Source organism: Mytilus californianus, unplaced genomic scaffold (genome assembly GCF_021869535.1).
Source record: "Mytilus californianus isolate M0D057914Y unplaced genomic scaffold, xbMytCali1.0.p SCAF_11, whole genome shotgun sequence".
NCBI lineage: Eukaryota > Metazoa > Mollusca > Bivalvia > Mytilida > Mytilidae > Mytilus > Mytilus californianus.
Window position 1 is genome coordinate 30,627,908 of NW_026262593.1, and position 24,354 is coordinate 30,652,261.

A 24,354-nucleotide genomic window follows, 5' to 3' on the forward strand; every position below is an offset into this window, starting at 1 on the left:
TAAAAGCAGTTTTTAAATTTATATTAGTAAAATGTCTAATTAAGACAATTTACAGTTATACCATTTTGTATGCAAATAAAGTAAAATATATATGCATTAATTTTTGTACATAAAATAACTAACGAACAATGTACTTTGACATTATATAATGTTAAAAAGTGTCTTTAAAACAATGTCACACTCTTTGACATTAATAATTTGAAATTTCTGCCAAAATTTATTTCACTTCCTACTCAATTATCTTAGTATTCTTCTGTTTTGCATCAGAACTTATTGAAAAGACATGGAAATGTTCCTTCTAATGGCAAATTATAGTGGTACCCATTCAAACTCAAATGTGACACTCCTGTTGACACCACCCATATATCACTAGTATAGCTGTTACAATTGTATGTACCAGAGAATACATGAATTGAGACTAAAAATTGGTAGAAATATAACAATTTATTATTCAACAATAAGGCAATAAGGCATAAGTTCCTTCGTATGAACATTTTTGTATTTTATCAGATCATGCAAATTCAACAAAGTAACTTTATTAAATTAAGATTATGCAATACAGATCCAGGATCCTGCAGACATGTGCATGATAATAGTCTGCAGTGCAAATATTCTGAACTTGTATTCTGTGTTTATTTTTTCATACATTTTGAATTTAAAAAAAAAAAATATCATATAGAACTTTGTTGTAGTAGTAAAATGCATCTCTAACTTGTCTACAGTAACACAGCCTGATGACATGCTATACATTGACCTTTAACCTCCAACAGAATACTGGGATGTCAAGGCCCACCAGTTCTTTAACAATTAATAATAACAGAACACTCTTTCTAAGGCAAATTGTAAAAATTTCCAGTCCTGCATAATAAGCCTCAAGAAAGTGGAAAATGGAGTGTTTACTCTTCTGCTTTATACGTCATCTTCACAAGTTTGACCAAATTACATAGATTATGATTCTTCAAGTCATTTAATTCCCATAGAGTTAGCATGATTGAATGTTGCTTTCTTAACGTCCAGTTGCAAGAGTTCGCGTGAAGTTGGCATTTTACTGCCTAGTGTTTTTTCTGTCAAATATCAAACGATCTTTGACATTTGTTGAGTGGCCCTTGAACTAGCACATCCTGGACATGAATGAAGTGTCTCATGAATAAATAAGTCACAGTCCACACAATAAATTTGTTGACATTTTTCACACATGTATACCTACAAGAATTTATAACAAAATATTAAATCATACGTCAAATGTAATATGAATTTTTGGTATCAGTGAGAGGTTTTCAATCTTTTTTTGCTAAATTCAGTTGTGCTCACAAAATATTGTGTTATAAATTTTATTCAGCCCCATTTAAATTCTATATAAAATTCTACAGTTCAACAATGTGTTGTCATTTTAATTGCACATTCAGAAAATTCTCTTTATAACAAAATATTTAAAGTTCATAGAGGAAAAACCATTTAACTTTAAGAAGGGGGGTTCCTAAAAATAATTCTGGTTCCAAACTTTGAAGAAAAAAATTTTGGATCAGGGAGAATGAAAAAAGATAATTCTGATTGAGAGTATATGCCATTAAATTTAATGTTAAGTTCTAAAAAATTTAGCACACTTTGCAAAACAAATTAATAATTTGATGCATGTGGTACCAAAAAAATAAAACCATACTCCCATCACCTTCAAGGTTAAATGGTTGTTCCCTATGTATAACAAAGTAATTAATGTTAGAACACATATTTAAGAATACTAATTAATATGAACATAATGAATCAATTGGGTAATAAAAATTATCTACTTACGGTTTGCTTCTTGAAGTCGACTCTACATGAGTAACACATTCTACAAAATAAAAAACTGAGTAAGCCTTGTTATTTATGTAAAACTTATTTTATTGACTTTCTTGTTTGTTCATTTCAAACAAAACAAAAGCTAATTTTACAGTTTTTATAATGAGATCAATACAGGAATACTATTTTTTCCTTTATGGATTAAGACTAAATTATCTTATCTTTATGAAACAAGATATTTGTAATGAACTTCAATCCATAATGTACTTACATATTTCCATACTCTGTGTTCATGTCTGACGTTATTTCTTTAAAAGGTTCTAATGGGAACAAATGATGGTATGATCTGGCTAGGTGGGGAGCTGATACCAAGGTTAATCCTGAAATAAGCAAAATTGATAAAAAGAATATATCCTCTTCAAGTATACACTACTTTTGAGTAAACTTTTTTTAATGAACTGAGTTAACAAATTATTAAAATTTCGTCTGCAATAGCTGAAATATTTTCTTTTATCAGTTTTGGGATTTTTATAGTAGAACTTTAAATTTCACCTTTAATCATGTTTAGATTCCTCAAAAATTAGACAAACCAAATAAGCTTTGAATAATCTAATAAAACAATTATCTTACAAAATATTCTTTAGGGGTCTAAATGCTGTTATAAAAAAATCAAAATTTACTTACTCAGCTAAAATCAAAGCTGCTTTTCACTATTTGAGGTGTAAGTGACACACTGTTTCAAATTTAAGAGTGATTTTTTATTATTAATTTTTCTTAAAATAGTTATAGACAACATTAACTGTGTAAGTCAGAAGCAAGAAGAAAACATACCACATGCTTTGCATTCCACAGGCAGTTCACAATATTTACTTTTACACTGTGGACAAAAGTAACCACTCCCTCCAAATCCTTCATTAGTTTTACTGTCTAAATGGCTGAAAGAAAGAAAAAATTGTAAGAAAAAAAAAAAAAAAAGAAAGAAAGAAATATTACAAAAAAATAACGAATCCTTCCAAACCATTCATCAATTTTACCGTCTAAATGACTGAGCGAAAGCAATATTACAATTAGTCAATATAACTCCTCTATCTAAATCCATTGTAAGTTTTACTTCCTTAAAAACTAATACAAAACATCCTTCCATATTGGTATTACATTAGTGGGTTTTTCTATACAAAGTAGAATCTTAATAAAACTGCATATTCACCTCAAGGAAATTGATATTCATCACGCTAAAACATCACAACCTTTTACCTGTATAATTATGATAAAATGTTTAAAAAATAATTGGTCTAAAAACCTTATTAAATAATTGTCATAAAATACCATTTTGTTCTCTCGGAATATAGAAATAAACAACAATTGTCATTTGTTTTGATTTATATGTTATTTTATTGACTTTTGAAGATTTGATATTCACTTCAGCCGTTGGCCTCAGTGAATATCATTATTTCAAAAGTCAATAAACCCACACATCAACCCCATCAAAATACAGTATAATTAAAATAAACATTTATACATCTCAATCTATAGAAATCATTTAGACAAAAAATAAATGGAAAATGGACCATGGGAAACAGATGATGCCCCATTTGCATATAACGTTATAAAGGGGCATAACTCAGGTGGTAAAAGTGACGCCACCCAAATTCAAACTTGATCTGAGTTTTGTGGTAATAAGCATTGTGTATAAGTTTCATAACATTTGGTTGAGGCAAACTAAAGTCAGAGAACGGAATAAATTTCGGGACGTACGTATGGACAAGGGTAAACCTTAATGCCCCCTCCGCTACATTGGGGGCATAAAAAACATCAAAGTACTCGATATGCCTGATTATTCTAAATAGTTTGACAAATCCAGGATATAAAACTTCTTTTTTTAATTGACCTGTCTGTTGCTGTTGACAAAATTTACAGGGTGTCCTATTTTGCATATTCTCTTCCAAAATTATGTTTTTTCATAGGTTTTTCTTTGGCCTTTTCAGAAATGCATCTCTTAAGGTGGTACCCAACACCTTGACTAATACTAATTTGGCTCGTTTAATTTTCCTAAAAATTTGACAAAATGTTTACTTTGACCCTTTGACAAAAATATAAAAATTTCAAATAATTTGAACCAACCACTTTATCAGAAAAATTTCACTGGTTATATAGCAGTTTGACAAACACTAATTTTGATCATTGAGAATCTTGATATTTCCTTAACAATACAACATGATTAAAACGTTTAGCTGATTTTTACAGAGTTATCTCCCTGTAGTGTTAGGTACCACCTTAATCATGAGAAATAAATGAATTGAAGTTAGGCATTGACGTATACAACTCATTCCTCAATAATCTTTTACTCACCACATACACATAGAAGGCATTTCTTCTTTGTCTTTAGATCCTCCTAACAGATGGTGAGGAAAACCTGTAAGAAAAGGGTCTGACTCAGTGATTTTAAATCCTACACCAATAGATATTTAAATTACTATAATAAATAAATAAAAAGGATCACTTTGAACTTGAAAGTTTTTTGCATCAAATTTTGCAGACTCTACTTGGAAAGTATTTTTGCAACCCTATTTTTCAGCCAACAATTTACAAATTGAAAGTATTTTTACAACCCATTTTGCAGACTCGGCAGTAAAACTAAGCCAAAATCAGTACATTTAAAAAAGTATATACATAGTTTGGAAATTTAAATTAGTAGCTATAAATTACTTAATACAAATGTTTCTAATAACAATGTCAAGCAGAAGTATTGCATTTATTTTTATTATACACACATTTAGATTAAAATTTTGTCTCAGTTAGATTGTAATCTTTTAGAAGCTGTACTGTGTTAATTTGTATTTTTCAACTTCATTGTATAAATATAAAACTGTCTGTTTGTCAAGTATTTACAAAATTCATGTATAAATACTCAGTCAAAAAAGTTAAGCAACATATATTTTATTCATAACACTTTAAATAATAAATTTCCAAAGTTGCGGAAATAAATTTTGATTATTTATTTTTGTCAAAGGGAAAATGCACCTTGTGGTTTATTTTTGTTGCAACAACAATCTTTAAATTGTTATGTTTAAGTATACTTTATTTTTAAATATAGATTTAAAATATGTGTTGCTGAACTTTTTTAACTCAGTTTACGTCTGATCAAACTCACCCATTCTTATTAAAGATGCCTCTGTATTGGCCTGTAAAAATTACAATATATATCTTTATTGATTCATTCATGTTGGAATTTAATAGTTAAATACATATATACAAAATTGGTTTCATTATAAATTTTAACATTTTAAGTAGCACTGAAGTTAGCTTGTCAATCTTTTACTGAAATCCTATGACATTTACATTCATATAAAAGTACCAATTTCTATTTGTTTGAAGGGTATACAGAAATTAACATAGTTAAAAAAAGAGTTATATTACAGCCGATTTCATTGAGTGTGTTGGCAAAGGTAATTTCTTTGGATAGCTTGCTTGTTAGCTGAACCTTGAAGTCATTATTAGGTCAGGTATACTACCCTTCTTTCCAAGTAACCTAGTCCAACAGACAGATAGATTGGTTATCTGTCGGACTAGTCTACTCTCAACGGAGGGTAGTTTACCTAACCTAATAATGACTTCACGGTTCAGCTAGCAAGCAAGCTAACCAAAGATATTACCTTTGCCTACACACTCAATGAAATCGGCTGTAAAATTCACTGACAAAAAGGAAACAAACAAGCATATATCAACTATTTATAGTCGTGTGTGTATCCTGCCTTTATAATACCCTTACACATTGTATGGACATTTTTGGTTAAGCACTGTTAAAGTTCAGACTTTTTTGTTAAGCACTGTTAATGTCAAGGCATATTTGGTTAAGCACTGTTAAGTCCAGACATTTTTGGTGAAGCACTATTAAAGTCTAGATTTTTTGGTTAATCACTGTTAATGTCCAGACATTTTTTGTTAAGCACTGTTAAAGTCCAGGCATATTTGGTTAAGCACTGTTCAAGTCCAGACATTTTTTGTTAAGCACTGTTAAAGTCCAGACATTTTTGGTTAAGCATTGTTAAAGTCCAGATATTTTCGGTTAAGCACTGTTAAAGTCCAGACATTTTTGGTTAAGAACTGTTAAAGTGCAGGCATATTTGGTTTAGCACTGTTAAAAATTCATACTTTTCTGGTTAAGCACTGTTAAAGTTCAGACTTTTTTGGTTGAGCACTGTTAAAGTGCAGGCATATTTGGTTAAGCATTGTTAAAAATTCAGACTTTTCTGGTTAAGCACTGTTAAAGTTCAGACTTTTTTGGTTAAAGGCTGTTAGTTCAGAATTTTTTGGTTAAGCATTGTAAAAGTCTAGTTTTTTTTTGTAAGCACTGTTAAAGTTCAGACTTTTTAGGATAAAGACTGTTACAGATATTTTTGGTTAAGCACTGTTAAAGTCCAGGTATATTTGGTTAAGCCCTGTTAAAGTTCCGACATTTTTGACTTTGTATCATTCAAGTCAAGAACACCTCCTTTATAAAATAATTTTACCTACCTATCTTTCCTATATTTTGCTGCCAGGAGACAGGAAACAAGTCTATATTTTTATTTTTTGCCCTAATTAATTATATAATATGTCAACATCAACCTGGCAGATATATAACTTATTGTAAAAATGCTTACTGTAGCTGGTGGAGGATCTATATGTTGCAACAGTAAGTCCTTGAAATGATTTTCATCTAGTATAACATTATAAATCCCTGTAAAATGAAAAATTTAACTTAAACTATAATGAAAGCTCTGTGGATTCATTATTATTCGTCTGATACCAATTTTGGGGGATTTCGTGGGTATTGGTGATCCACAAATTTAAATTGTTCAACAAATCAAAAATTTTATGTAGGCTTATATACATAATTTGGCAAAACCATGAAAATATAATTTCTCCTCAATCAACAAAAATTAGTACCTACATAAATAAAGAATCCACAGTAGTAATCTTTAGTTCAACAAAAATCTAAAAAGTATTCAAGTAAGTTATTTGATAAAAACATACTTAAATTCAATAAGCAATAATCGTTTGTCAAGATGTAATTTCTGATTTTTTATTTTATTGGCTTTTATATATTTTATATTTACTCTTTAAAAGGAATATATTTGAAAAGAATGAATTTTTAACTTGTTTCTAGAAAAATCATTTGCATATACATGTTTTGACCAATTGATGTTTTAGCTTTAATCAACTGAGTAAAAATTATTTTTTTTCTTTTTTTTGCAATGTTAAACAGTAACAATGCTCAAATAAATGCACCTACCATTAGTATCCATACAAAGCTTTTTACAGACCCTGATTTCTGCAGCAAGACCAATTACAGAACATCTTATATTTGTGTCTTTCATTGTCTGTAAAAAAATCAATTTAATGAATGGAGATAAATTAAAGTAATATTAATTGGAAATTCCTTAAAGGAAAACCCAGCAGATATGTCTACACAGGTAGAATATCGTGAAATATATTCTAGAAACTACAACTAAACTTTCTCAGGACAAACAAACAACAATAAAACAAAACAAATTTAGGATATAACAGGCTAGGGTCAGAAAATCTATGATTTTAAATTAAGGATGATACTGGAACCTATAGCTGGATGTAATAGTTCCAAAGCTCCAAATGCATGGGTAACACCAAAAGTTGTTATATTTCTGTCTATCCATTAAACCCTTTTCATGTCAAACATTCCTAATTGCATTTTTTCTGATATTTGAGTTGACTGAACATGCCTTAATTTTGTAATCACACGGACCTTTAACTAAATAAGATTTACATTCCACATATTTTGTATGGATAGAATCTTTGCTATTATCTAAACTGGGCCCGGAAAATTATTACTGACATACTGACTGTCATACAGACATCAGTATTATAATACTTTGTGAGTACAATGTTGTGATTGGAAGAATCTATAGCTAGATGAAATCAAAATATTGTCTTATAAATAAAATCAAAAAACATATTGAGAAAAGGTAAAAATATAAAGACAGAATCATGTACCTGAATGGTTTCCATAACATTACCAGGATCACATGTTGTCAAACTTCCAAAAATGATTAAAACTTCACGACTAGCATGACCTGGCATATTTCTGAAATTGAGATCATAAACGCAAATGTAAAAGCAGTTAATTTTATTGTGGAAAACTTTTCAGAGTTTCGGCTTTACATTGGCATTCAGTTTGAGCAAGACATGTGCATTGTTCAACTGCTAATTCAATTTTACGTGATTCATGATTTCCAGTGCTTATTTTGTGTGCTATGTATTTTTTTCTTCAAGTTTCCAAAACACAATAGATTATTATTTTTACTGTATTGTAAAAGATGTTTTCTAATTTGAAGTGTTTCACATAGTAATATACATTGTTACCAACAACAGACAACTATCACCAGGAAAGTTACGATATGTATAAATAATTTTCCAAAAATTAAAAAGAAGCTTTAATTACACCTACCATTTTAGTGTTGAGGTAGGTAAATCCAAAAGTATTATTTTGATTGATTGATTGATTGTTGATAGCTTAACATCCAGTGGCAAACTGTTCATGCAAATTCAGAAGAATTTTGAAGACTTTCTCATAACTGCATCTTCTGTTACATAGAAAATTACACAATGCAAGTACAAAATAAGTATTGCTTACTGTGGAGGTAAAACATACAAACCTCAAAGTATTCCTGGCAAGTTCTAAAGAGTTTTGTAAAGAAGGTTCTCCCTGACAGGTAGATTTTACTAAAGACTGTAAGGTAGATACATGTCTTCTGGGATTACCTGGAATTAAAGAAAAATATATTGATAAGTCAGGTAAATTAACATCAGTACCTAACAAGAATATGTGTCCATAGGGCATCCCGAACCTGCTTGCCCTATCACATTTCCATGTCCAGTGAACTACCAAAGCTGGGTCAAAATCCTGATCTAGCATATGTTATATAACCTTCACATTAGAATTAACATGTGTACTAATTCATGTTGATTTGACCACAATTTCTTGGTATGTAACTTGATAATAAAATTTAACCAAATACTGACTGGATCATTATATAAACTGATGGATGAATGAATGGACATATGCAAAGACTCAAAAACATAATGCTCCCTTACTTACTGTAGCCTTGACATAAAATATGTCTATGTTAAAATTATAATCAAATATGCATGCTATCTTACAAGTTCTCATTGTCATCTTAATCTCAATAATTTCATTTTTATCCTTATGGAATAATGACAGGAGTTAATAACTACCTCCAAGTTCAGCTATTTTCTCTGCTCGTTTATTTCTTGTCCCAATCATTCCAAGCTGACTGATAGGGTTCTGGTCAAAGTATTCCTCAACAAAGTGTTCAAGAAGCTAAAAATAATTATTTGAAATAAAATCTGTATTTTGAATGATTAACATATACACATGAAAATTTCATTATTTAAGTTACCATTTATTGTTAGTGAATAATTTCAAAAGTAACATGTCCATCTTCCTTCCCAGTGTTTTGTCATTCTGTTGAATTTTATCTACCAGGACAAAAAAATATTAAAAAACATATACCAAACTCCAAATTAAATTCAAATAGGGGAAGTCAGCAAAAACTGACAAAATCAAACGTTTTCAACTAACTGAACGAGTGAAAAACACCTGTCATATTCCTGACTTGGTACAAGCATTTTTCTGAAGAAAACGGTGGGTTAAACCTGGTCTTATGACAATTTAGAGCTTGACCTTTTGTATAGACTGTCTATTATTGAAGACTGTATGGCTGTATGTTGTCCTCTAGATGTCTTTTGGTTATTTTCTCACTGGGTTGATGTCTCATTGACATGTACCCTATACATTCTTTTATTCGTATTGAAGTTTTTCTTCCATACCTTTCACTCATTGACAAAAGCATACTGCTACAGTCATTAGGATAGCTCTGTCTGTAAATTGTAATAGTGCAGATAATCCCAGCATTTAAATTACCTTGAGAGAACAATGGTTCAGGACTGTAATTAAAGAGTTCTTAAAAGACATACCTTCAGAGTTGAAATCAATCTTGTTGGTTTCAGATCTTGATCTTGCATTGATTCTGACATGTCCAATATCAAAAATAAATGTCTCATCTGAAATTAATATATAGGATAAATTTATTTCAATGAATTTTACTATAAGTTTGAACAGGTTTTGAAATTTTTCTCTGATATCTTTTACTCATATAGTCAAACATAACAAGATATTAAGCATTTCTGGTTATTAATTTCCTTTGATTCTATACTCAAACACATACATTTTAAATTGCTCAATAGCATGCAGAATTTAACTTTATTTGGTACACTATATATCCCCACACAAGATAACCATGACTCATTCAAAATTAAAATGTAATTACATTGTATAACAAGAAATGATTGTAACAGGATGCTGTTACGAAGTCTCCCAAACGAAGCTCCCATAATTCGTAATTCCCAGGGTCGCCTGACATTGGGCAACGTCCAGTGAAAATTGGTTTGGTCCAGTAAAGTTATATGCATTAGTGATGCCCGGGGACTAACCTTGTATATCATTCAAATCATCTTGGCATGACAAACCAGAATATATATGGTTTAGGGGTGGGGATCTCAACCATTTACAAGATACTAGAATATTGGGGGTGGGGAGAAACCCCTGGGGACTGGCCCTATTCGTCATTCAAATGTTCATTACATGACGAACAGGAATATATATGGTTTAGGGGTGGCGATCTCAACCATTTACAAGATATTAGAACATTGGGGGTGGGGGGAACCCCTGGGGACTGACCGTATACGTCAATCAAATGTTCGAGACATGACAAATAGGAATATATATGGTTTAGGGGTGGGGATCTCAACCATTTACAAGATATTAGAACTTTCTCAAATGGCAGGGGGTCGGGATGACCCCTGGGGACTAACCCTGTCTATCATTCAAACCATCTTCGCATGACAAACCAGAATATATATGGTTTAGGGGTGGGGATCTTGACCACTTAGAAGATATTAGAACTTTCTTAAATGGCAGGGGGTGGGGGTGACCCCTGGAGACTAACCCTGTATTTCATTTGATGTGAATTATCATGACAAACCAGAATATATATGGTTTAGGGGTGGGGATCTCGACCATTTACAAGATATTAGAACTTTCTCAAATGGCAAGGGGTGGGGGTGACCGCTGGGGACTAACCCTGTATAACATTTGATGTGCTTTATCATGACAAACCAGAATATATATGGTTTAGGGGTGGGGATCTCGACCATTTACAAGATATTAGAACTTTCTCAAATGGCAGGGGGTCGGGATGACCCCTGGGGACTTACCCTGTATATCATTCAAACCATCTCAGCATGACAAACCAGAATATATATGGTTAAGGGGTGGGGATCTTGACCACTTAGAAGATATTAGAACTTTCTTAAATGGCAGGGGGTGGGGGTGACCCCTGGAGACTAACCCTGTATTTCATTTGATGTGCTTTATCATGACAAACCAGAATATATATGGTTTAGGGGTGGGGATCTCGACCATTTACAAGATATTAGAACTTTCTCAAATGGCAAGGGGTGGGGGTGACCGCTGGGGACTAACCCTGTATAACATTTGATGTGCTTTATCATGACAAACCAGAATATATATGGTTTAGGGGTGGGGATCTCGACCATTTACAAGATATTAGAACTTTCTCAAATGGCAGGGGGTCGGGATGACCCCTGGGGACTTACCCTGTATATCATTCAAACCATCTCAGCATGACAAACCAGAATATATATGGTTTAGGGGTGGGGATCTTGACCACTTAGAAGATATTAGAACTTTCTTAAATGGCAGGGGATGGGGGTGACCCCTGGAGACTAACCCTGTATTTCATTTGATGTGCTTTATCATGACAAACCAGAATATATATGGTTTAGGGGTGGGGATCTCGACCATTTACAAGATATTAGAACTTTCTCAAATGGCAAGGGGTGGGGGTGACCGCTGGGGACCAACCCTGTATAACATTTGATGTGCTTTATCATGACAAACCAGAATATATATGGTTTAGGGGTGGGGATCTCGACCATTTACAAGATATTAGAACTTTCTCAAATGGCAGGGGGTCGGGATGACCCCTGAGGACTTACCCTGTATATCATTCAAACCATCTCAGCATGACAAACCAGAATATATATGGTTTAGGGGTGGGGATCTTGACCACTTAGAAGATATTAGAACTTTCTTAAATGGCAGGGGGTGGGGGTGACCCCTGGGGACTTACCCTGTATAACATTTGATGTGCTTTATCATGACAAACCAGAATATATATGGTTTAGGGGTGGGGATCTCGACCATTTACAAGATATTAGAACTTTCTCAAATGGCAGGGGGTCGGGATGACCCCTGGGGACTAACCCTGTATATCATTCAAACCATCTTAGCATGACAAACCAGAATATATATGGTTTAGGGGTGGGGATCTTGACCACTTACAAGGTATTAGAACTTTCTTAAATGGCAGGGGGTGGGGGTGACCCCTGGGGACTAACCCTGTATTTCATTTAATGGGCTTTATCATTTAGAACATTTTCAATTAAAAAGTTTGTGTCTATCACGAACAGTTTTCAATTTATAATCATTTGAAAATTTTAAAAAATAAAATCCCATAGGGTTCTATAGTAAAACCCTCTTTTCTTTTTGCCCCTCAAAGTACCCCTTTATAAACCCCATTTCAAAAACAAAACCCTGATTGCACCACTAGACATGTTAGTCTAACATATTGTGAAACCCTAAGTTAATCCGACAAGCGGTTTTGGAGAACGGGTGCGGACAAGTTCAAATTTAAAAGCGGCGGAAGAAGAAGAAGAAGAAGAAGAAGAATAATAATAATAATAAGAACTGAGCAAAAACAATAAGTCTTCCCAAACTTCGTTTGGGAGACTTAATAAATAGCTTCACGGTTTCGTAGTGTCATAGATGTCAACTTTTAAATTATGGGTTTGAGGTTCTCAATTTGGAAATATTCTGTTAAAAACTTTTCTAGGGAGTCGACTAAGTGAAAAATTATGTTGATTTAGTGTTAAATTCCAAGAGAATAATCTCTATTAACTTTTGATTTTACTTCCCATTTCAAACATAACACTACTAAATTTTCTAAGTTACAAATATGTATCTTCTGTCCTTCACTATACTTACCATTCCTAACCTAACACTGCCAATTTTCTCGAGTAACCTTCTACGCTTTGCCTTGTGTACAATGTCATCAATACTTGTTTGTAGGGATCCCTCATCATCTTCACGGATTGCTTCCCTATAATGAATGTAATCTGTTATATAACAAGTGAAACTGTGAGCTACTGCTCACTGATGATACCCCAGCCGCAAGTGGATAATTTTAATAGTGTAAAAACATGTAAGTGTTCGGTAAACAGGAAGTTGCTGAGTGATGAATCTGAAAACGCATCACATGGTATAGCTGACTAATATTAACCCTGAAACCAAATTTCAGAAATCCTTGTATTGTAGTTCCTGAGAAAAATGTGACGAAAATTTTCAACTTGGCTATCATGTGTAAAATGATACAAGTGTTCGGTAAACAGGAAATTGTTGAGTGATGAATCTGAAAACGCATCACACGGTATAGCCGACTTATATAAACCCCGAAACCAAATTTCAGAAATCCCTGTAATGTAGTTCCTGAGAAAGATGCAACGAAAATATTCATGGGACGGATGGACGGACAGACGGACAAAGGTAAAACAGTTTACCCCCACTTTTTTAAAGCGGGGGTATAATAAACCTATAATGGGTGGGACATAATTATGACAAATGAACAATTACAATAAATCGTATGAATGTTTAATGTGTACTGATGGCTATTTTAGCCTTAGATACATGATTTTTTTAATTAGTTGTTATTGACTTTGAACTAGCTGTCAGCAGTCAGGGGTACTACTTAAACAAGTGATTTCAGAATCACTTCTTCAAGTGATTTTGGCTGTGAAATATTAAAAATTTTCACAAAAATAGACACAGACATTTTAAAATCACTGAAACAAGTAATTTGAGAAGTTAAAATGTAATCACTTCAACAAGTGCTTATAACATTTTCTGGATATTTTTCCCACAAGCTTGCCTTTTTGATTGGTAAAAAGACAAGAATTCCATTGAAAAAACAACTATGTACATGCAGAAATTGTCTTTTGCTTGATTAGCCTGTCAGTTTTTACAGTTTTTTAGAAATATGAAAAAACTGGAATAATTTGTAGATCAGGACATAACCTTGAAATAGATCATTATAACTCTAAAGAAAACCAATCAGGTTACCTAATATTGTTGACCTTTGTCTGATAGTAAGAGTAGTTAATGAATATTTGATTATAGAAAAATTCCCAAGGGTACTTTGAAAAGCTTACTAACTTACTGTCCAAGCGCACTGGTGAAATTGATATACAAAAGAAAGGGATAATTAGTTCTATGTAGGAAGATTATAGAAAAGTTTGTCAAAATATGGAAAATCAATGAAATTAGCATTTGAAGATCAAAGGAAACATCAAAATCACTTAAATAGGTGATAACTGAATTTATCAAATCACTGAAATAGGTGATAATGAAATCACTTGTTTAAGTAGTACCCCTGACTGGTCAGTAACTGCTAATACTCTCAGATTTGTACTTAAGTGTCTCTTTTGTTGTGGGGATTTATGAACACCATGCTGCGTCCGGTTTGTGTTTTATATGCCTTTTTGTTTGTCTTTGTTGACATATTTAGATATAAGAAGATGTGGTATGAGTGCCAATGAGACAACTCTCCATCCAAGTCAAAATTTATAAAAGTAAACCATTATAGGTCACAGTACGGTCTTCAACACGGCGCCTTGGCTCACACCGAACAGTAAGCTATAAAGGGCCCCAAAAAATTACTAGTGTAAAACCATTCAAACGGGAAAAACCAACGGTCTAATCTATATAAAAAACAAGAAACGAGAAACACTTATGAACCACATCAACAAACGACAACTACTGAACATCAGATTCCTGACTTAGGACAGGTGCTTGTTTTTGGAGTGATTAAGATTATAACACAATGTTGACTGCTGTACCCCTATTTTTGACATTTTTACCTATTATGTCGGTTTGTTCTGTTCACACATCGTTGTCAATATAAAAGAATTTTATGCAACTGTCATACAAGTGAGAGGTTTAACTAGCTATAAAACCAGGTTTAATCCACCATTTTCTACATATAAGAAAATGCCTGTACAAAGTCAGGAATATGACAGTTGTTATCCATTTGTTTGATGTGTTTGAGCTTTAGAATTTGCCATTTACTTAGGGACTTTCAGTTTAGAACTTTCCTCGGAGTTCCGTATTTTTGTAATTTTACTTTTTAGTTAGTTTTTCTACTTTGAATAGATCTGATGATCCGTTCAGGTCCATTTGCTCCCAACACAAGTTTACCCACTTCGTCTGATTGCACCATATTTTTATTCAAATACTGGTTGAATTGTTAGATGTTTTTAGATGAATATATCAAATTATTTATATTTTCATGAATAAAAATTCATGAATTTTTTATATGAAATTTTTTTTTTTGTGATTCGATGATTAATGATTAATTATGATTTATTTAAGATTACTGTTAACTGGCCTATTTACAAAGCTAATTGGTATTATTTTAATAGAGGTAGGAGTAAAAACAATGAAGAATTTAAATGAAATAAAATGCTCCGCAGGGCGCAGCTTGATACGACCGCAGAGGTCGAACCCTGAACAGTTGGGGCAAGTATGGACACAACATTCAAGCTTGATACAGCTCTGAATTTGGATTGTGATTAAATATTTGACACAGCATAGGTTTCTGACACAGAATGAATGTGGTCTAAGAACTTAAAAATTTTAAATTGGACATTCACCTATTATGGTCCAATATCCAAAATCTAAATACATGGTTAGATTCAGCATATCAAAGAACCCCAAGAATTCAATTTTTGATGAAATCAAACAAAGTTTAATTTTGGACCCTTTTGATCTCAATGTGGACAAAAATGTTAACAGGGCCCAAAAATCAAAAATCTAAATACATGGTTAGATTCAGCATATCAAAAAACCCCATATATTCAATTTTTGTTGAAATCAAACAAAGTTTAATTTTGGACCCCGATTTGGACCAACTTGAAAACTGGGCCCATAATCAAAAATCTAAATACATGTTTAGATTCAGCATATCAAAGAACCCTAAAAATTCAATTTTTGTTAAAATCAAACTAAGTTTAATTTTGGACCCTTTGGACCTTTATGTAGACCAATTTGAAAAGGGAACCAAAAATTAAGAATCTAAATACACGGTTAGATTCGGCATATCAAAGAACCCCAATAATTCAATTTTTGATGAAATCAAACAAAGTTAAATTTTGGACCCTTTGGACTTCAATGTGGACCAATTTAAAAACGAGGCCCAAAATCCAAAAACTTAATACACGGTTAGATTCAGCATATTACAGAACCCCATATATTCAATTTTTGTTGAAATCAAACAAAGTTTAATTTTGGACCCCGATTTGGACCAACTTGAAAACTGGGCCCATAATCAAAAATCTAAATACATGGTTAGATTCAGCATATCAAAGAACCCCATATATTCAATTTTTGTTGAAATCAAACAAAGTTTAATTTTGGACCCCGATTTGGACCAACTTGAAAACTGGGCCCATAATCAAAAATCTAAATACATGGTTAGATTCAGCATATCAAAGAACCCCATATATTCAATTTTTGATGAAATCAAACAAAGTTTAATTTTGGACCCCGATTTGGACCAACTTGAAAACTGGGCCCATAATCAAAAATCTAAATACATGGTTAGATTCAGCATATCAAAGAACCCCATATATTCAATTTTTGTTGAAATCAAACAAAGTTTAATTTTGGACCCCGATTTGGACCAACTTGAAAACTGGGCCCATAATCAAAAATCTAAATACATGGTTAGATTCAGCATATCAAAGAACCCCATATATTCAATTTTTGATGAAATCAAACAAAGTTTAATTTTGGACCCTTTTGATCTCAATGTGGACAAAGTTGATAACGGGGCCCAACAATCAAAAATCTAAATACATGGTTAGATTCAGCATATCATAGAACCCCATATATTCAATTTTTGTTGAAATCAAACAAAGTTTAATTTTGGACCCCGATTTGGACCAACTTGAAAACTGGGCCCAAAATCAAAAATCTAAATACATGGTTAGATTCAGCATATCAAAGAACCCCATATATTCAATTTTTGTTGAAATCAAACAAAGTTTAATTTTGGACCCCGATTTGGACCAACTTGAAAACTGGGCCCATAATCAAAAATCTAAATACATGGTTAGATTCAGCATATCAAAGAACCCCATATATTCAATTTTTGATGAAATCAAACAAAGTTTAATTTTGGACCCTTTTGATCTCAATGTGGACAAAGTTGATAACAGGGCCCAACAATCAAAAATCTAAATACATGGTTAGATTCAGCATATCATAGAACCCCATATATTCAATTTTTGTTGAAATCAAACAAAGTTTAATTTTGGACCCCGATTTGGACCAACTTGAAAACTGGGCCCAAAATCAAAAATCTAAATACATGGTTAGATTCAGCATATCAAAGAACCCCAAGAATTCAAGAATAAAACCCCATTGAAATTGATCAAGAAATAAGCAATTTATACGAAGTATCTTCTTTTGCACAATACTGTGCAATTGATTATTTCTTGCTATTGCGCAATACTGTACAATTGACAATTTCTTGCTATTGCGCAATATTGTGCTATTGGATATTTCTTGCTATTGCGCAATACTGTGCAATTGAAGATTTCTTGCTATTGCGCAATACTGTGCAATTGAAGATTTCTTGCTATTGTGCAATACTGTGCAATTGAAAATTTCTTGCTATTGCACAATACTTATTATATAATAATTTACACATCCTGTTTGGTGTGTATCTCCTACCATATCATTATTATTTGCTTTTAAATATAAATCAGAAATAACCAACTTAAAATTTAAAATTTTAAAAGAAAAAAAAAAATCCCCCCCCCCAAATTTTTTAAACCCCTTATGATTCATCACCCCCAAACTCAATCTCAGCCTTCCCTTTGTGGTATGGTACCTTGCAGTACAATTTCAGAGAGATCCATACACTTGAACACAAGTTATTGTCTGGAAACTAGAAAAATGCTTATTTTTGGCCCCTTTTTGGCCCCCAATTCCTAAACGTTTCGGGCAATTACCCCCAAACTCAATTCCAGCTTTCCCTTTGTGATATGGAACCTTGTAGTACAATTTCAGAAATATCCAAACACTTACACACAAGTTATTGTCATGAAACTAGAAAAATGCTTGTTTTTTGCCCCTTTTTTGGCCCCTAATTCCTAACATTTTAAGGCAATTACCCCCAAAATCAATTACAGCCTTCCCTTTTTGATATGGAACCTTGTGGTACAATGTCAGAGAGATCCATACACTTACACACAAGTTATTGTCTGGAAGTTACAAAAATGCTTATTTTTGGCCCCTTTTTGGCCCCTAATTCCTTAACTGTTGGTACCATAACCCCCAAAATCAATCCCAACCTTCCTTTCGTGGTATTGAACCTTATGGTAAAATTTCATGGAGATCCATTCACTTAAACTAAAGTAAGAGTGCGAAAACCAATGTGTCTTCGGACGACGACGACGACGCCAACGTCATACTTTTAATTTTTGCGGTCGTATAAAAAATGACATAATTATTTTAAAAAGCTTGTGACCAATTCCATAGCTGTTAGGAATCTTCTGCCTTTCTTTTACATGTCTTAAGGACGAATGACTTAGTCTTTGATCATCATGACACGCTTCATTATTCATTTCGTCAAAATTATTCACAGAAGAAAACTTGTTCACGCTTAGAATGTATTTTCAATCAATAAAAAAATCCTTATTTTCTTTATTTTATAGCTAAACACTAACTTAAGCAGGATTAAAAACTAATTCAACACACTGCCTTTAAAAAGGGTGCAAACGGACTCAGGGTTCGAACGTGTGGGTGCGGATGTGAAAGGGTGCGCACGAGAATGGGAGCGAACTTGTGGGTGTGAAGTGAAAGGGGGCTTACGAGAATACACCTTATCGCTAATCCTGCTTGACCCGAGAATCAGTCCCGCAGAACTTTTGACGTCATACAACAATCACTTTTCCATTGTGGCGTCAGATGTTTTCTATTATGACGTCAAAATTTTACGGGAACTTGTGTGATGTCCAGTAATGGCGGACAAATAGCGATAAGGTGTATGGGATTGAACATGATTTGGGGGCAAACGGACACGGAATCGGTCAAATGAGAAACAAAACTCAGAAACCTAAAACCTTTAAAGTCAGGGCGAACGGACCCGGATTCAACCCTTAAGTCAAAGTACAGTGTGTCACCAAAGAATATAAAAATAATGTCATTCCCTGTCTGACACATTTTTGGAATAAGAAGTGACAATATACCAAGTCTTTTCATATTCTGTTTCCCATCTATAACCCTTTTCGCCGTCTTCGTCTCCCATTTTTCTTTATTTTCACAGTAATGTCCTATTCTAAATTTTTTTCCAGCACTTTGTGTGCGCGAAATTATCTCCCTTGTCGAAATAGTTTCGTAAAATTTGCAAATTTTGAAAGATTACTTTTTGTATCACCCTTTTAATAAATATTTTAAGATCATTAATACAAAATGATACAGATTGTTTTAATTTATACAAATATGGTGAGCTCATTATTATTAACTTTTAGATATGCGAAACTAACTTACAGAATAAATACTAGGTAGTAGAGGTCAAGGACATTCGAACTCGAAACCGAAAATGACTAAAAATTTTGAAGTGTTGCCTCAGATATAAAATGTCTCACATAATCATCAGAGGCCGCTTCGGGTAAATTTATGTTATATAGCGAAACCATAATAAATTCTAAAAAGATTAACTTGTCAGACAGATAGTCTATGACAGAGTGAGCAAAGCCAAAGGATGCTGGACGGCTCACTAATGAAATAATTTTTGGTCCAGTCGACAATCATTATTATCTAGGTTCATCATAAATATATGACCATAATGGCTTTATGCATACCACAAAATTAACTCTGTATACTTAGATATAAATTTAAATTTTTAAAAGTATTAATCCATTCAAACAATCAAGGTCCCACAGTCAAACATGACCAGAAGCATAAACCTATTTACGCTTTTGGTATTTAGCTGTATTTTGCCTCCCAATGACCTTAGATCTACTCTGAATCACCTTTTGACGTCAAGCAACAATCACTTTTTAATTGTGACGTCAAATTTTTGAATTATGATGTCAAAGAGGGTGGTAAAGGGTTATTTTCGTGCAACATGATCGCCGTTTTTTATTTCACGTTCAACATGTTTTTTCTTTTTTATTTAACATTCAGTCGTGCAAGACAGGTGCCTTGTTCAACGTGTTCTGCTTATTTAATTTTACGTGCATCGTGATTTTCAAATGCTTATTTTGCGTGCTCGGTATTTTTCAAATAAAATTCAAATACTTGGCAGGGATCGTCAAGAAATACTTTTTTAAAAGCCGTAAACCATTTACATCATAAATGTGTATACTAAATCGGGAATAACAAGTAAAACAAAGAGTTTATATATACAAGAAGACAGTGACTCAGTCACAAAAGGTTCACAACAGTCTTTATTTTTCGTGCAACGTTCTTGACAGAAATTATTTCACGTTCAACGTGAAATTATGTCTTATTTCACGTTTTTTTCCGTGCAAGCATCCCCCTGTACCACCGTCGTAAAAGTTTACGGGAACCTGTGTGATTTTACGTAATGGCCGACAAATTTGCATACAAGTGTAAATACGTCTATTTACAAGCACCCTGTTGTATAAAGCTAAAGGCCAGTATTGGTAACTATGACGTACCCACACAGATACAGATAACAATTACAAATGATGCATACAAAATAAAAGCAACAAACATGATACATTATGCAGTACATGTGTAATATTCATATATTAGGCCAAACAAAAAAGTATGTGTTTACTGTTACATGTACATGTAGCCGTTGCAGGTAGGGATTTTTTTTAATTTTTAATATTTTTTACATTGAGTCTATGGGAGCAACATTGTGACTTTAACAGTGCTTTTAAATCAAAAATGGTAAAAAAAAACATGAGAGTAGGCAGTAGGGGATAAAAATTAGGGTAGGTAGGGGTACAGTAAACACACATACTATTTTGTTTGGCCTTAGAGGATACGAACGCCCTTTATAGTCTATTTTTTTTATAGTCATATAGAAATTGTACATTTTATCGTCATGCATCAAAAATTACTGATATCCTCATTTGTCAACATTTTTTTACCTTGATTCATGATGAAAGACCCCCCCCCCCCCCCCCATTACAATCATCATATAATGTGACAGATATATTGTAATGCAGAATGATTACAAGCAGATTTATATGTCCATTGATGCAGCTCAGGTTAACATCAACATCATTTATTTGTGACATTATCTTGAAATTTATACCGTTATGAATAACTTAAAAATTTATTTTGTTGGTCAGCTGGAAAAGACAATAAGATATAAAAAGATCAATGTATTCTGTGTTCATGATGTTTCAAAATTTTTTATTTTACTCTTTATTTTGAGATTCTTTTTTTTTTCATTGTTCTGCAAAGTATTGTAAAATACATGAACACCTAAATTTATTTAATACGGTCACATTATCTTAAATTATTTATGTTATTAATCAAAACTATCAGAAACATATACTGTCATGTCTGGTATTGAGTAATTTTGTTTGTTCACTAAGTCCTTTTATTTTGTTAACACAACGTTTAAAAAAAAAATTGACAGCCAGCATCGTAATACAAAAAATTGGCAACTAGGGGGAAATTTTGTGATATCATTCAGCCATCATGTTTTCACACTCCATAAAAAAACTGCAAACTAATATAGAAATTATTATACTTTCTGCATACCTCTACACACTCGTCCTCACTTTATAAGAACACACCCCATCAGATGATAAACAAAAAATCACTGGAAGTGCACAGCACCTATTATATGAATATGATATTCATGATAAACTTCACCACATAAAATGGAAATAATTGTTTACAGTGTTAAACAATATAACCAAAGAAAAGGCTGTTTCATGAAACAAAAGTCCAAATAAAGACATATGTTTGGTTCCAGTTTCCCAACTGACTCTATTTTGACTCCTGATCTTAGCATTTCTATTCCCCTTCTGATAAAAATATAAAGATATCAACTTTCTATTTCCTTCCTAGTTGTGTGTCAAAGATAATTACCCATGTCAATGTATGTGCTCATGTACATGATGTATATTTTAGAAGATGTTCCACCTAATCATCAATCTAGCTATAGATAGTTTCTCCAAGTTGAATATTTAGTCGTATTTAATTGCATTACTTTCTATAAATACTATATAAAGCTTGACAGTGCTTTGAATTGTAAATAAAAGATTGACATTACTTCAAAGTATGTAAATATTATTTTGAAAAAGTTTTTTTTTTTGGTTTTTCAGTCCTTTGTGTGAAGAGTGTGTAAAGATAGCTACAAGAAGAATTGCACTAAAACAATCAAAGTCTGTAGCTGTTTTCAGTCGTTTAAACTCAACATTTCCTTACAATCCAACATACATTAGAAGTAAAGCATATAAGAATGACAATCTACAACAATTCACATATGGTAGTGGTAGTCAAGTTTCTAAAACATTCTTACCACAAATTCGTTTTGTTCATAATGTGATACCCAGACCATTGAAAACATTAAATATAACAGGAGCACCTGTTATTGTGTTAAATCATAGACAAATAGGAAAATTAGCTAGGGTTGTGGGTAGAGTACTGAAGATCAGATATTTTGTACTTGGCACAGTAGCTGGTGGTGGAGTGGTATTGAACCAGGTATATATGAAAACTAGAACTGTAACACATGTCAACACCATTTACTGTAAATATTAAATTATTCAAGAAAAGATTTTATAATTATTTATAAAAATAGCAATGTCTCAAATTAAATCTTTTCTTCTCTATCATGTCTATTCCATGGCCTTGCTTCTCTTTGAAATGCTGTTTGTATGAACTATAAAGTGACTTAGAAAGAAAAACTATGTGGAAACACAGTTTAAAAGATATGTGTAAAAATAAATCTTTGTTAATTTTCAACATGTTTTGTAATGTTGTTTTGAAATTTATGATTTTGTTTTCATTTTGTCTCTTATCATTGCATCTTTCTAATGAAGATTTGTAAATTTATTTTATTAGAAATATGAAGAATGGAAGCAGTATATTCCAGATATAGAATGGATGAAGGACTATCTGCCAGAGTCAGAAACATTGGATCATGTCAAAAATAATGTCCTGCGAACATTAAGGAGTATTCATCTTCCAGAAAAGGTTATTTATTATACATTTTACCCAGACAAAATAAAATTTTAATTCTTCAATGATGAAATTCACAGTTGACAAAATGGTTTACATTGTTTACAAATCTACCATACTAGTCATGCTAGTGGGCCTTGCACATTTCTCCAAACAATAAGTGTGTGCATGCTGCTATACATAAAATTACACAAATAAACCTATATGATACCACAAACTTAATACATGTAACAAACATTTAAGACAAAATAATGAGATTTGAACATTTTCAGCAGGGGTTGTAACTTCTCAGAAAGAATTCTTAGTTTCATACTTTTTAAGCTCCCATCACTGAGTAGCCAGGATGTAATTGTGTAACTTATGTTAATCAGTCCATCATTCTATCCCTCTGATATCCAACAGTTGTCCAGGCTCTTATCCTTCTGCTTGTAGATATTGAGTCAGTTTTCCAACTTAAGGTTGGTTGTTCTTTCCCGGCACCCCAGCTTCCTCCACCAATAAAAACTGACCACCACGAAATAGCACAATAGTTTTGAAAGTGGCGTTAAACACCAATCAATCAATCAATCAATGTAGATATTGAGCAGATTTTTATCTAAAAGTGTATAATATTGATTATTGATGGTGTTTTGTTTCAAATGTCATTCAGTTCATTGGGTTACAGCCCCTTGACACATAAGTAACATCTGCAAGTAAAAGTAATTCTTATTTACAAATACATCTAGTTCTGTTCTAAAATCAGCAAAGCACCTCTGAAAATCACTGGCTTGATGTTCACATGTGAAAGACATATGTCAGTGTAAATATGATATACATGGATTGTTATTGGTTAACTTCATGTTTGTCTACTTGACAAATGTTTTATAATATAAATCTATAAAATTTTCAAAGTATTCAACATGTTCTTTTATAATGCTTTTATAAATCAAGGTAAAAAATACTAAATTAGCTTCAAATGTCAAAATACTTTTTTGGAATTTTGTTTTGGTAAGTGTAAATAAAATTTGATTTAATTTGGGGTATATATATTCAGGTTTTCAACAATTAACAATTGTTCTTTACCAGATGTCAAGCTCTATCTTTTCTTTTAAATGAATTTACTGAAGCTACCAAAGATTACCTTTTAAAACCAAGCTCTTCAAATGACAAACCACTAT

The 24,354-nt window shown here is 32.4% G+C and overlaps 2 protein-coding genes across 3 annotated transcripts in view; one reads left to right on the forward strand and one right to left on the reverse strand.

Moving 5' to 3' along the window:
• Positions 1–425: 425 nt before the first annotated feature.
• LOC127719872 (general transcription factor IIH subunit 2-like) lies at positions 426–19,391 on the reverse strand. The gene is made up of 14 exons (XM_052226218.1): positions 19,270–19,391; positions 12,947–13,061; positions 9,796–9,882; positions 9,034–9,139; positions 8,454–8,559; positions 7,792–7,882; positions 7,055–7,142; positions 6,423–6,499; positions 4,931–4,961; positions 4,129–4,192; positions 2,611–2,714; positions 2,051–2,159; positions 1,792–1,831; positions 426–1,203 (listed from the first exon to the last, which is right to left on the reverse strand). The coding sequence occupies exons 1-14, from the start codon at positions 19,326–19,328 to the stop codon at positions 1,075–1,077; spliced, it is 1,206 nt and encodes a 401-aa protein (XP_052082178.1). The 5' UTR covers positions 19,329–19,391; the 3' UTR covers positions 426–1,074.
• A 190-nt stretch (positions 19,392–19,581) lies between these two features.
• LOC127719886 (dynamin-like 120 kDa protein, mitochondrial) overlaps positions 19,582–24,354 on the forward strand; it is a 44,471-nt gene continuing 39,698 nt past the window's right edge. For both annotated transcript variants that reach the window (XM_052226240.1, XM_052226241.1), the window contains exons 1-3: positions 19,582–19,691; positions 22,339–22,720; positions 23,081–23,212. In XM_052226240.1, the coding sequence (XP_052082200.1) occupies positions 19,660–19,691; positions 22,339–22,720; positions 23,081–23,212 (546 nt within the window). In that variant the 5' untranslated portion in view covers positions 19,582–19,659. The remainder of the gene's footprint in view (positions 19,692–22,338; positions 22,721–23,080; positions 23,213–24,354) is intronic.